General features: G+C 46.1%; 1 protein-coding gene across 3 annotated transcripts in view; it reads left to right on the forward strand.

Annotated features, from left to right (window-relative positions):
- Positions 1–14,955, forward strand: part of COL5A1 (collagen type V alpha 1 chain) — a 184,275-nt gene that overhangs the window by 90,968 nt on the left and 78,352 nt on the right. For all 3 annotated transcript variants that reach the window (XM_080989706.1, XM_080989708.1, XM_080989707.1), the window contains exons 12-16: positions 4,616–4,690; positions 5,134–5,226; positions 9,239–9,295; positions 10,029–10,082; positions 12,869–12,922. In XM_080989706.1, coding sequence (XP_080845832.1) covers positions 4,616–4,690; positions 5,134–5,226; positions 9,239–9,295; positions 10,029–10,082; positions 12,869–12,922 — 333 coding nt within the window. The remainder of the gene's footprint in view (positions 1–4,615; positions 4,691–5,133; positions 5,227–9,238; positions 9,296–10,028; positions 10,083–12,868; positions 12,923–14,955) is intronic.

Below are 14,955 nucleotides of genomic sequence, written 5' to 3' on the forward strand. Positions count from 1 at the left end.
CTGCCTCCATTTCTTCCCCTTCTATTTGCCAGGAGGTGTTGGGACCAGTGGCCATGATCTTAGTTTTTTTGATGTTGAGCTTCAGACCATATTTTGCGCTCTCGTCTTTCACCCTCATTAAGAGGTTCTTTAATTCCTCCTCACAATACAATAGCCATCTCCAAATATCCCAAGGGCTTTCCCATGGAAGATGGAGCAAGCTTGTTTTCTCCTGCTCCGGTGGGTAGGACCCAAACCAATAGCTTTGAGTTACAAGAGAGGAGATTGCTACCAAACACCAGGAATAATTTTCTGACAGTAAGACAGTGGAATGGACTCCTTTGGAAGATTGTGAACTCTCCTTCATTTGGAGGTTTTTAAGCTGAGGCTGGATGGAGATGCTTTAGTTGAGATCCCTGCATTGCAGGGATTGGGCTAGATTACCTTTGGTGTCCCTTCCAACTCTTTCAGTTCTATGATTCTGCTATGATTGGAGATATAAGAAGGCCTCGTTTTTCATCCCATTTGCATTTGTTGCATGAAGCACTATTTCCCTTCCACTGCAGTTTGTTTCCCACGAAAACCAAACAATGGTTATTCATCTTGCTGTCTAGTGTGACAAAATCATGGCACATTCCTAGTTCCTCTGGGCACAGTGGTGGAGGAAGCTGCTTGGGCGCCTGGGATAGTGCGCCACAGGGGTGGGGTGCACCTCAGGGTCTCCGGGGTCTGCCTGCCTCCTCCCACTCATCTGTCCTACAGCTGGGGGAGAGGCATCAGTCAGACCGTTTGGGCAGCGCAGAGCCTGCGCACGCCCAAGTCACCGCTTCTCTCCCAGGAGAGACGCACGGCTCAGGTGCGCTGCAGGCCCCGCGGTAAGTGCCGCCTGGCATTTTGTCACCCCCCTCAGTGGTGACATCCGGGGCGGCTCACACCCACCGCATCCCCCTTCTTCTGCCCCTGTCTGGGCATATGCTGATGTCCAATGGTGGAAAGATAATTGTGCACCTTAGAAATGCAAACATGCAGGGATTCAATTTGTGTGAGATTGTATGGGAAAAATACGGAATAACAGACACAATCCTGCTTAAAATGTATATAGGAAGTGCAGTGTAAGCGATGGAAGTCAATCAATGAAATTTTATTATTATTTTCATATTGAGATATCTGAAGAATAAACTTGGAAGAAATTCTTCCAACATTTCTTCTTCTTCTTTTCTCTTCATTTTTTCTTCTTTCTTCATTTTTCTCCTATGTTCCTTTTTCATATATTTGGGCTTATTTGAAATATATATGTATGCATGTATTTGTAACATTTTGCTTATATCTTGTAACAATCAAGGAGGGATTCAAAGAGACCTACTGGGTTTCCTTAGTAGATGAGTATTACTGTCACATCTGTTTTACAGCAATTGATTTAGGCCTGACACCTAGTGGCATCCTTGCAACACTGCAAGCAGTTTCTGGGTGATTCTTTTAGACTTTCTTAAAATTGAGCTGCACTGAACGTTACAAAAATATATTTCGTTTATTTTAACCTTTCATTGAGTGGGTGGGGAGCGATACAAAACCCTCCCTAAAAATAAGTTATTTAATTGATGCTTTTGGGAGAGATTGCACCGTACCATATTTGCAAGGTGCAGGTAGTCCCCCCCGCCTTCTTAAAGTATTTTAAACATTTAAGGCACTCTCTGCAGCTTCTCAAAGACTGCAATTCCTTGAACATCTTGGAAATGATGCCATCTCACATTGCATTGAGGAAGTGTGGCCAGCAGGGGGCAGTGTGTGGCTCTTTCCACAGTTTACAAATGTCTGTATTCCCTGGTTGAGACCCAGTTTTCTTTCTTTTCTTTATTTTTTTTTTTAAAAAATCAGCATCCTCCCTCTCCTAAAATTTCAAATTTTAGAGAAATTCCTCTCTCTCTGCTCCCAGAAATGAGGAGGAATCTCATCCGTGCTTTAGCTGAAGCAGGCCTGGGTATATCATGACCTCAGAGAGATAATTTTTGGGCTTCTTTGTTTCTGAGCAGGTTTCCCTTCTGTCTGGTTCAAGACAACGTGCAACTGTTTTTTCTAAACAAATAAGTATGCTTTGCATCTATTAAAGACACAAATCCCTTTATTTTAAAAGAAAAAGGAATATGGTGCTCATTCATGACATTGCAAAAGTATTTTTAAAAATCACAACAAATGCTCCGAAAGAGTTTAGGAGAAGAGATTGCTAGATCAGGCCAGTGGCTCATCTGGTCCAGTGTGCAAGCAGATTCTGAGCACAACAGCACTCTCTCCACTTGCGATCCATCCCTGGTATTCTATAAATAACACAATGGTGATGTAATTTAAGTAATTAATTGTGTAAGTCGTGTAATTTCACCACAGTGCATAGTGAGATGAATAGCATTGTTTCTGGTGGAAGATGCATTGCAGTGGAATGGAAACAGTCCTGGATGTGATGAATACAGGGTGGAATATGATGCCTTTGTACATCCCTGGGAGAATAAACTTTATTATGTACTGAAGTTCTCACCCTGGGCCAGCAGGGGGATACTGTAGATAGTTTTCACTCAGGTCCACATATGCAAATAAGGGATTGAAAGTGATGTTCAGTGATTGGATAGTTACAGAAAGTTGTTACAGTTGCGTGGTAGTGGAGCTCTATATAAGCAGGCTGGCTGAACCCTTCAGTTCAGTTCTGTTCTGGCCTGTGAATAAACAAGAGCTGTTGAAGAATCGCTGTGTCTTCTGATATGTTCACACACAACTTAACAAACTTCATTCTGAATCCTCTAATAAGAACTGATCATACCATTGGTCCATTTCAATGGTGCATTTCAATGGGGTCCAAATGTCCCTGTTTTCCAGGGACTGTCCCTTTTGTATGGCATCCAAGACCCCTATTTTTGTCCAGACCTACAAACCTGGCCAATCACCTTGCCCCAAGAAGGATGCAGATGGAGGAGAAAACGCAGGCTTTTGGCCCAAAGATGGAATGGTTGTCTACCAACCCAATAACCCCTTGGACAGCAATAGGCCAGAAAAAGCCATGGGTGAGACTTGGCCACTATAAAAAACATCCTGATCAAGTTGTGCTCTAGTCTGAAAAATCAGGCGATTGCTATAATTTGGGTGAGGGATTTGGGGAAGGGCAGAGTATCTGCTTTGCATGTGCAAGGTCCCAGATTGAATCCCCGGAAAAGACAACTCCTACTTGAAACCCTGGAAAGCTGTTGCCAGTCAGTGTAGGAAATCTTGAGCTATCTGGACCCAAGCATCTGACTTGGGATAAGATGGCTTCTTACATTGCTATTTAAATCTGCCTTTGATTTGGAACCATAGGGACTAGAACCTTGTTTATTTTTATGGGAAGGGATGTAGCTCAGTGGTAGAGCACTTCCCATCTTCCCAAGTTCAATCCTGGCATCTTCAGGTAGGGCTGGGAATACCCCTTGCCTGAAACCCAGGAGAGTCTCTACCAGTCAGTGCAGACAACCCTGAGCTAGTTTGACCAGTGCTCTGACTCTCTGTCCTTTGTTCACATTATCATTTGTTTTCTCCCGGGGCTTCCTTCTGCTCCCAATCCTGTTGAGGGTTGGGTCTGTCAAATGGGTGGCACTGAGCTATTGCTTTTCCGATGCAGCCTCTTGTATTTACGACTCTTCGGGGGCCCAGTAATAATCTTCCCCACGGTTGTGACATGACAGAGGATGAAAGACTCAGCCATGCCGCATCAATCCTGCCTTATAAGGAAGTCAATACTGCAGCTTGTCCTTTCGGAAGGGGCTGGAGCAGGCAGCTCCCTTGGTGGCTCCACCCAGCTGTGGGCCCCGATTCCCTCTGACTTTGTATGGGGGAGGAGGGACAGGACTTGCACTTCAGGGCAGAGGAGGGAGAGGAGTGGGATTTGTTCGGTCTGCTTTTCGAAATAACATAAGGGTACCCAGTGGATCTTCTGGTTGGCCACTGTGAGAACAGGATGGTGGATTAGATGAGCCCCCTTTGGCCTGATCCAGCAGGGCTCCTCTTGTGTCCTGAAGTAACATTTGTGAGATGGTGTATAATTTAGTGAATAAAGGAAGATCTATAACAGGGGTCCCCAAACTAAGGTCCGCGGGCCGGATAAGGCCCGAGGGACTCGTTTATCCGGCCCACAGCGACCCCTGCTGCCTGCTTTTACCGGTGCTGCTCTGCACGGCTGCCCAGTTCCGGGTCAGAGGAGCACCGGAAATAGTTTGTGTGCATGCGCAAGCATTATTTCTGGTGCACATCCGGGTCAGAGGAGGCCTGTGCACATGTGCACAAGCTATTTCCGGTGCTCCTCCGACCCAGAAGTGTGCTGGAAATAGCGTGTGTGCACAAATATGGGCACGCGCTCCCCCACCCTCCGGCCCACCGTGCGATTGGCGCTGGAGACACTGGCCTGCGGCGCGGTAAGTTTGCTGACCCCTGATCTATAAAATTCCCTCTGCTTCCCACCACTTTTCCTCTCTCGACCAGAAAGTTCCCAAAAGGAAGAGAATAAACGCTTGGGTCTCCACCTGACTGCTGCATCCTGCAGTCTCCACACCGTTAATAAACCCAAAATAGTTGCATTGTCCAAAGTTTTTAACACCTGTTTTATGTTCCGTTCAATTTGCAGGGGCCTCCTGGACGAGCAGGCCTGCCTGGGGCAGATGGTTTGCCAGGACCTCCTGGGACTATGTTGATGCTGCCGGTGAGCACCCGTTAACTGGCAATTTTGGCAGTTTGCAACTACAGTATAAAGACAACTTTTTTCACACAGGCATTTGCTGTTACCTGATACAGCATCTTAAGGTCATTTGGCTATGTGGAGGAGAATTCCAGTGACTGTCAGTGGGGGGAAAGACCTGACTGTTGTAAGATGAGGTGGCAGAAGATTATTAGACCAGGTGACACACACGTCTTTCCTTTACAATCAAAAAATAAATCTCACATCTCACAGCCACTTGAAACTGCAGGTGTTGGGGTTTTTTTGCCCCCTACCATATCCAGTGGGAATGGTGCTACCAATCCACTCTCATTCCCAGCAGCCCTCCAGAAGTGAGATAATGTTGTCCTTCCCATCCCTCCCCCCCCCCCCAAAAAAAGGATGTCATTCTCCAACTGATCCTCTTCTTTCTGCTTTGTCCACTTCAGTTTCGGTTCAGCGGGGGAGGTGATAGCGGCTCGAAAGGCCCCATGGTGTCTGCTCAAGAGTCCCAGGCGCAAGCCATCCTCCAACAAGCCCGGGTAAGTGACAGGTGCCACTTTGGCATGTGGGACACTGGGCCAGCTTCTCTCTACTTCGTTCGCATGGTGGTGGATGGCATAAAAGCAGTAATGAAATTTGTGTTCGTAAAACAACTATGAAATATATCACCCATCAGCTGATGAGCTCTGATTCCTGCATTGCAGGGGGTTGGGCTAGATAACCCTTGGGTCCCTTCCAGCTCACCAATTCTATAATTCTGTGCTCAGCTGAGTATGCCAGATATAGCTGGATCACCCCCTAAGGGAAAGGCTGTGTGAGCAGGGGAGGTTTAGGCAGGCACCTGCATGACATTAGTGTAGACATCTGCTTGCTGTTTGCTCAGGGTGCATTCCAAAAGGAAGGTGCCACCATGCTAAACACCCTGCTTTTAGTCAATGTAAGATGAATCTCAGGAGCATACAGCAACCCTAAGAGTGCCTCTCCTGAGAACTGAAGTGACTAGGAAAGGATACACAAGGTCAGGCATTCCTGGGCAGGGTTGCCAGGTCAGAAACTTACCAGCCTCTGAGATTTCATGATTCAAACCCTGAGACTTGGGGGAAGCCCCAGGTGATGTCATTGCGGTGGACCCTGGAGACAGAGGTTAATTGGGAGAAGGGAGCAGAAGAGGGCAGACCCAACCAGAGTGTCTGTGCTATAATTTGCAGTGGTCTCTTGCCTGGCTGAAGTTAGCAAGCTGCATTCGCAGTCTTCCTTTAAAAAATAATAATAATAAAGAGACTCTCACCCATAGTCCCTGGAGATGGAGGTTAATTGGGAGAGGGGGCCACTTTGTAGCCAGCTCCTGGTGGGCTGAAGTTTGCAAACTGCATGCACAGTCTCCATAATAATTTTTAAAATTATTATCAAAGGCACTTCTGTCCACCTGGAGATTCAAGACCTCCCCCTGCTACCTGAAGGGGGCCAGGCAAAGAAGGAAGTTTCAGGTCAGACTAGGAGGTCTGGCAACCCCATTCATGGAAGTTTGTAGAACAGTATTGTCTGGCTCCGGAAGTCACTATTTTAGCATTCAAGTGGGCTGCTCAGATCCTAGGCTCAGGGAAAGGGCCATAAGTCAGGCCTCTGCTTTATATGCAGAAGGTCCCAGGTTCAGCCCCCAATGGCATCTCCAGGTAGGGCTGGAAATTTCCCCTACTTGTGGCTCTAGAAAGGCATTTCCAGTCAGCATTCCTGCATTTCCTGACAATATGGAGCAAGATGGACCAAGGGTCTGACTCTGCATAAGGCCTCCTACTTACCTCAGCCCCTGTATTCAGAACTATGAGGACTAGAATCTTACTTTTTAGGGGATGGACCACAGCTCAGTGCCAGGGCCCGAGCTTTGCATGCAGAAGGTCCCAAGTTTGATCCCAGGCATTTCCAGTATGGCAGGAAGAGACCTCCTATCTAGAACTTTGGAAACACAACGTCAGTCAGTGCAGATTGTACTCGGCTAGATGGACCAATGCTCAGACTCAGTGTAAGGCAGCTTTCTGTGTTCTGTATGGCTGCATGAAATTTAAGTCAGGTCTCAAATCCCACCGATATCAGCTAATTGTTCTTTGCTTTTCACTTTATATATACTTCTCCATACTTTGGATTTAGCCCCCTAAGACCAAAGCAGTGACTTCCCCCCATTGCCCTTTTAATGGTGGAGCAGTTTAGTTAAACTCACAGCACACAGCTCACTAAATTATCTTGCACTTCTCTTCGCCGCCACCGCCCCCCTCCCCAATGCATTATGATTGCAGCCCTTGGTTGGATTTTAATTACTGGAGAACACAGATAATTACAGGTCTTTTAAGGGATTGAATTCTTGCAATGGAACAAATTTGTCCTGGCGATGTTATAAAGTGCGGACAGGCCCATTACCTGCCAAAAGATTTATTGACTCTGGCCTAGCTACATGACTTTTTAATTAGTAGTAGAAAACAAAAAACAAAAAAACCAAAGATCCCTAGACTGTGACAATTTCTGAAGTTCTGGATCCTTGCTCTTTTCATAGAGGGCAGCGTTCCTCAACAAGGCACTCTGTAGGTGTTGTTGGAATCCAAGTCCCATCAGCCCTGGTCATTGCCATCAATATCCAGGGGTGATGGGAGTTGTAGTCCAAAAATATATGGGGAGCACCAGGTTGCAGGAAGCCTGGCATCAGGCTACAAACAAGGAGCTGATATTCCTAGATCTGCTCTCTAGTCCCAAGATTCTACTCCTGTAAATGTCCCATTTATCTATTTATTACGTATTTATTTATGCCATAAAATGTATGTGCCTCATAATTGTAAAAAGAATCTCAAAGTGATTTTAGAAAAAGATAAAATGATAACAATTCTTACTAACAAATGTTAACCACAATAATTTAAGACTTTTGAAAAGTTGAATTAGCAATAGGTTATATATATATATATATACGGACTCAAACACACATCAGCTTTCTGAACATTTGGGGTGGCTTTTCTAAGCAAGAATGTTTCTAGCGGGCACTGAATAGACTGATAGCAGGGAGTTCCAAAGTCTAGGCACCGCTGCACTAAAATATTGAATTCATACAAATGCGGACAGGGTATTTATGCGGCAGCCCCTGTAATAGCGTCAATTCCACTGATCGAAGTGGTCAAGTGGGCATATGTGGGGAAAGGCAATCTTGCAGGTAAACTGATTCCAAGTTCTAGTTACAGGTAGGTAGCCGTGTTGGTCTGCTGTGGTCGAAACAAAATAAAAAAATTCCCTCCAGTAGCACCTTAGAGACTAACTAAGTTTGTTATTGGTATGAACTTTCGTGTGCATGCACACTTCGGATAACTTGGTCCCAAGTTGTTAAGGGCTTTATATGCAAATGGCAACACCTTGAATACGGCCGGTAGCAGATCAATAACCAGTGCAGATCTCTGAGCACAGGTGCTACGTGGTGACAAGGCCTTGCTCCTGTCAGCTATTGTGCTGCAGTGCACTACTGGGACGCGGGTGGCGCTGTGGGTTAAACCACAGAGCCTAGGACTTGCCGATCAGAAGGTCAGCAGTTCAAATCCCCGCGACAGGGTGAGCTCCCGTTGCTTAGTCCCTGCTCCTGCCAACCTAGCAGTTTGAAAGCATGTCAAAATGCAAGTAGATAAATAGGTACCGCTCCAGCGGGAAGGTAAACGGTGTTTCCGTGCGCTTCTCTGGTTCGCCAGAAGTGGCTTAGTCATGCTGGCCACATGACCCGGAAGCTGTACGCCAGCTCCCTCGGCCAATAAAGCGAGATGAGCGCCGCAACCCCAGAGTTGGTCACGACTGGACCTAATGGTCAGGGGTCCCTTTACCTTTACTATCCTGCACTAACTGCAGCTTCCAGACTGAGCAAAACAGAAGCCCCCCACATATTTATCGTCAACACTTTCATCAAGGTAGTGTCCAAAATACTATATAATGTATTTATATAATGAAATCAATAAATACTGGTTGGTTAATATGAAAGGAAAAGATTCGTAATTGCAAAGGCACATCCATGGAAGACAGTTTTCAGAAGAGTTCTAAAAGAAGGTGTGGTTGGTTTCTGCCAAACTTCCACTGGCGGGGAGTTCCACTGGGCAGGGCCTGCCACACTGAAGGCTCCCTGTTGACCCACTACCCCACCCCAGTGCTTTCTTAAGGCTTAAAAAAAAAGTCCCAGCTGCATTCTGATCTTATCATTTTAACTGACAGTTGTAATGGGATAGCATATAAATTGTCTAAAAAAGTAAAGTCGCTGGGTTTTCTAACCAATGCTTTTCCTACGCAGAGTAGACCCCTTAAAATTAATGGAAATGACTACCTTAGGTTGATTCATTTCAGGGGTTCATCTCTGAGTAGAATTTAGCTGGGTAACAACCCAGAGGGATTACTTCTGAGTAAACCTAATTCGGAGAGCACCATGTGGCTTCACCACTATGAGCAAGCTATGTCCTCTGGTTGGCATGCAACTCTAGCAAGGTGACAACTGCAAGTGCCATTTTCACACCCTCTTTTCTCTCTCCCCCCCCCCCCCCGCAGTTGGCGCTGAGAGGACCAGCAGGCCCAATGGGTCTTACTGGAAGGCCAGGCCCCATGGTAAGTAAGCAGTGCAAAGCCCTCAAAGCTCGCTATTTTATATCTTTCTGTATACATAAAAACCTGAGGCTGTCATCACATTCTGCCGTCTGCAGCAGCAGGCAGGAAAGTGAGGAAGTAGCTCTGGTGGCTTGCCTTTCAGCAAGCAGGTAAAGGTGCTTTGAATGGTGGTTCAGCAAGCCACCTCTCCATTTTAAAGGGGGGCTGGAGTTTGGGACAAGCTGTGAGTAGAGGGGGAGGGGCTTTGAGAAGACTACTAGAGGAGCAATAAGGGACAATCTTGGGACATAATGTTCTGCACCCGCCTCCACTGAAGGCTCTAGGTGTAAATATGTGTAAAACAAGCTGTGTTTCTTAAAGCCACTAGTCTCTCCTGTGTCCTGTTTTCCCAATGGAAGCACAAACTCTGGGTAAGCATCTGTAACCTCCTGGAGTCTTGTTACCACCCAGCAGAGATTGGGAGTGGCATGTAACAATACGCATGGGGATGCAGGAGGGAAATGTGCATTACGATGCACACGTTGGTGCAAATGATGTGCATTGTTATGAGTGGGAAATTGCTTGCAAAAACTGGTGATTTGGGCATGGAAAGGATGCCAAAATCACCAGTAACCATCAGCCAGGAATGAGGAGAGTTGGCTGGGGTGGGGTGTTGGGGTGGGCTAAGAATTTACTGATTAATTTTTCAGTTCGTTCCTTTTCCCTTTCTTTCTGAATATTCCTCTTCTCTTAGGGACCCCCAGGCAGTGGAGGCATAAAAGGTGAATCAGGAGACATGGGACCGCAGGTAGGTTTGTTTGTTTGTTTGTTTGTTTGTTTGTTTGTTGTATTTATAGCCCACATTTTTCTCCATGGAGCTCAAGGCGGCTTACATAGTACTTCTGCTCTTCATTTTATCCCCACAACAACCCTGTGAGGTAGGTCAGGCTGAAAGGCAGTGACTGGCCCAAGGTCAGTGAGCTTCATGATTGAGTAAAAAATTGAAACCTGGTCTCCTAGGTCCTAGTGCAGCACTCTAACTGCGCCACCACATTGTACTTTCTTTAATCAATCAACACACTCGTTTTGAAAAGCCTCTGCTGACTAGGTCCAGATAGGCAGGTGACGTTTAACTCACCTCCTCCCAGGATGGATCACAAGGAAAGATCTGACTCGCAAGCTCTGCTATTAATTTAAATCATACACAATAGAGCCATTTTTACCTATAGGGGTGTGTGTGCATGCGACTTTGCCCTCCTAAGAAAGGCTGCTCCATTTATCTCAGAAAGGATATGGATACCTAGCAGCTTAATAAGCCCTAAAGTGCCGTCCCTACAAATTAATCTGAATGTGGAGCTTGAAGAGAGTAGTTAGAGGAAGCTATTATCCTCTTACTTTCCCTTCTGAGTTGCCTGTTCAATGCCTTCATCTCACTGCATATAACAAAATGAAATACCTTTAGGAGGCTTAAGTGCTCTGGGGCTGGTGATAAACTGTGCTTATCCCTTTCCACCTTGCAGAGCAAAGATGTTGCTCTTTGCACATAGGTACCACATGGAGCCAGGGACGCGGGTGGCGCTGTGGGTTAAACCACAGGACTTGCCGATCAGAAGGTTGGCGGTTCAAATCCCCGTGACGGGGTGAGCTCCCGTTGCTCTGTCCCTGCTCCTGCCAGCCAGCAGTTCGAAAGCATGTCAAAGTGCAAGTAGATGAATAGGTACTGCTCCGGCAGGAAGGTAAACGGCGTTTCCGTGCGCTGCTCTGGTTCACCAGAAGCAGCTTAGTCATGCTGGCCACATGACCCAGAAGCTGTACGCCGGCTCCCTCGGCCAATAAAGTGAGATGAGTGCCGCAACCCCAGAGTCGGCCACGACTGGACCTAATGGTCAGGGGTCCCTTTACCTTTACCTTTACCACATGGAGCCAGGATGACTGTGTCAGTGGCCCTCTTTGAATGGTCACTCGCTAGGTTTTGCATCCTTGCTTTCTTCGTGATTCACTTGAGGGAAGGGCTGTAGCTCAGTGGCAGAGCACTGGCTTTCCATGTAGAAGGTCCTAGGTTCAATCCATGTCATCTGCTCAGGTTCATGAGGACTGGAGCCTTACTTCCTTTTTAGATGAGGGGCAATCATTCAATAGCAGAGCATATCAAAATATCAACAGAAATCCCCTCGATACTGAGCTAGGTTGACAAATGTTTCTGTGTAGGCCAATTCCTATGTTCCAGGTCCTATATCGCAAGTAAGTGGAAACAGCCATAGCTCAGCAGGAGAGCATCTGCTTGGCATGCAGAAGGCCCTAGGTATAATCCCCAACATCTCCTGTCTGAAACCACACAAAGCCACTGACACTCAATGTAGACAATACTTGAATTCAGTGGACCAGTGATCTGACTTGGTGTAAGGCAGCTTGCTAACTTTAATATTATTTATTAAATTTCTATACTGTACTGCACAAAGACCTGAGGAATGAGATCATCACCCCACTCGTACTAACCATCCCAAGGCGCTCAAGCACTGCCACAATGTCCTTTCTTCTATCAGATCAAAATGAGCAGATAACAGCAAAGGTTGCTGGGTTCATAGCAGGGGCAATCCGAATAAGGGCCACTAACTGAATGCTGATTCAGAACTTTTAATTGTGCTCTTATATCAAATTTCCTTTTCTGCATATACTGTAATGTTTTACTGCCGCTATGGCCATTGGCTAATCGAATAAAGTTTTATCTCTCTCTCTCTACTGTACTGCCCTTCGTCTGAAGATTACAGGGCAGTTTACAATATAAAAACACAAAAATACATACCATGGGTGGCTCTGAGTCAACTCCCTGGGATAGTTTATTGTTGCACATTGTTTCTAAATTTATTGTTGTACATTGTTTTAATTGTCTGTTTTAACCATATTTGCACATCAGTTTCTAATGCTGTGAGTGTCATCTATTTCAGAGGCTTCTACTCTGCAGCCTCTTATAGTTGTTTTAACTGCGAGTCTTTTAGTTCTTATGCTCTTACAGTTGTTTTAACTGCATGTTTTTATTTGTTTTTAGTTCTTATCTGTTTTAATTATCAGTTTTTATCCATCCATTATCTGTGTTTAATCTAGTATTTTAGTCAGATGTTTTGTCCTATGCTTGTTTCTTTGTCCTTATTTGCTCCAACATTTATCAGTTAAAAAAAAAAAATCCTAACTGCTATTTTATTTATATGTTGTTGTTGTTTTTTTTATCCTGGTCTGTGACAGTAATAAAGTTCATTCATTCATTCACAAAAATACATACCATAATAACAAGCAACAAGGACACACCCACCCACCCCACAGTTTAAATGGCCATAGATTGTTTGATTAGCCAAATGCATGTGAGAAGAGGAATGTTTCTGCCTGGTGCCTAAATGTATTAAATCATCCCTTTATTCAGAGCAATGAGGACTAGAATCTTACTTTATTTTTTATGAGAAGGGCACATGGTAGAGCATGTCCCAAATTCAGTCCTCACCGGCATGGTGGATGAGTCATTGGTCTGCCTCCATATACAGCAGCTTCATGTGTTCCTATGCTTATCTTTTTTCCCCCCATGCTCTGTTCCATTTGTTTCAGGGACCACGAGGTGTACAAGGACCTCCAGGCCCATCGGGGAAACCAGGACGACGAGTATGTGTGCAGTGAGATTAAAAGCATACTTGGTATGGTCTTATGAATTGGGTCCACACAGAGTGATCTGGAGCTGTCAAAAGAGGGCAGTCTGGTGGCAAAGTGCAGGGAGAAGGACATGTGCAGGCATGTTTAATTGTGGGGAAACATTTTCCACACCTCTCCTGGCTGCATGACTGCGGAAGGCCCCCTGAATCGGTTCAGGGCCTGGATTTGGTTGGCCCTCGATTATCCTGCTTTGGATCTGCTGGATTGGTCTCCAAATCAGATTGAGGAGAAGCCTCTGTCCAGCCCTAAAGATGGTTGGTTGGGAGGGTGATATGAGATTCAGTCAGCCCCAAAACTGGGATCCAGAGCAGCAAACAGAGGGTGCAGAAGCAGGGGCGCTATCAATGGCCCTGTTGACCCCCTTTGGCTTCCTTTAGGGAGGGATTCCTGACTCCCCAAGTTCACAGCAAATTCACTTTTGGGAAAACGCAGGTGTCCATTTCTAATTCCTATTCAGTAGGGGTACCGCCATCTGCACCTCCAGCTGTTCCTGAGTTGCATTATGTAAGAGGGAAACAGATCCTTTTGTCAAGGCTTCCTGCAGAAACATGTGACTCTTGCAGTTGACTTCTCTCTGCTTAATTTGAGTTAGTGGCCAGTCCTTGTGTGTTTAATTGAAAAATTAAGAGGCAATTGGGCACATATTTGCACTGCTGATCTTGGCAGAACCCATCAATACTGAAATTATCATCTCTTTGGAATGGTGTTCCATGGACCTGTTCTGTGATTGGGATTGTGAGCTGTGCCGGTCACCCATGTTCCGCCCTGCTCTCAAAGAGCTGTAGAATTGGAAGGGACCCCAAGGATCATCCTGTCCAACCCTCTGCAATGCAGAAATAACAGCTAAGAAATCCCTGGGAGATGTCCTTCTGACATCTGCTTAAAAACCTCCAGTGAAGGAGAGTCCATGTTCCAAGTTCATAGAATGATAGAATTCAATCCATCAAAGTTTATTGAGAATGATAGAATTTTAGAGTTGAAAGGGACCCAACGGTCATTCAACCCTCCCCCCCTGCAATGCAGGGATCCCAGTTGAAGCACCCCTGACAGATGACCATCCAACATCTGTTTAAAAACTCCCAACAAAGTATAGTCCACCTCCTATTCCTCTGGAATAAGACTAATGCACCATATACCGAGCCATTCAGCTAACCATGATCAAAGTCATAGTGATGTGCCCTTTGATGCCTTGCTAGTGTTGGTGCTTTGTATAAGGTTACCAGATTATTTTTTCAATGAATCTGGGGACACTATAAATAAATAAATAAATAAATACATACATACATACATACATACATACATACTACATGTTCAGGACAGGCAGAGGGGCCACCACCACCTTGACTTCAACCGCCATGTTTCCCCTTCCTCCAAGACTTCTATCTCCTTTCTCCATGAGCCTGGGCAGCCCCTGAGTTTTTGGTTGTTCGGTGGTGGTGGGGAAGTGGTGCATGGTGGGTCAGGCATGGAAGGCGGAGAAGGAGGGCCGAGAGCGGCAGTGGCGAGGCTCAGGCAGTGTGATGCCTCACTTCCCATCGGAGCAGCCCCAATCCCATTCCTACTTGCGTGCAAGAAGGAATGGGCAGGGATCCCTCAGCTGGGAAAGGAGGCTTCCCATTGCCTAACTGAGAGATCCCCGCCCTGCTCCTGCTTGCTCGCAAGTAGGAGTTGGGAGGCTGCTCCGATAGGCAGCATGAAGCCTCCCTTCACAGCTTAGTTGCTGGGGTCAGGGAAGGTGGAGGCAGCCCGGAAGCTGCATCTTAGAGCCCCTGCACCACCATCATATGGCGACTTTCGAGCAGCTCCTGGAGCCAGCCAGAGCCAACTGCTCCAGGCTGCTGAGACTGCCGCTGCTGTGTTTCCTGGGGACATTAGATGAAATCCAGGGACATTCCTGGGATGGAATTTGTCCGGGGACTTATTCGCAAATCCGGGGACTGTCCCTGGGAAACAGGGACGTCTGGTAACCCTAGCTTTGTACCTTA

Source organism: Podarcis pityusensis, assembly GCF_964106645.2.
Source record: "Podarcis pityusensis genome assembly, chromosome: Z".
NCBI classification, from domain to species: Eukaryota; Metazoa; Chordata; class Lepidosauria; order Squamata; family Lacertidae; genus Podarcis; species Podarcis pityusensis.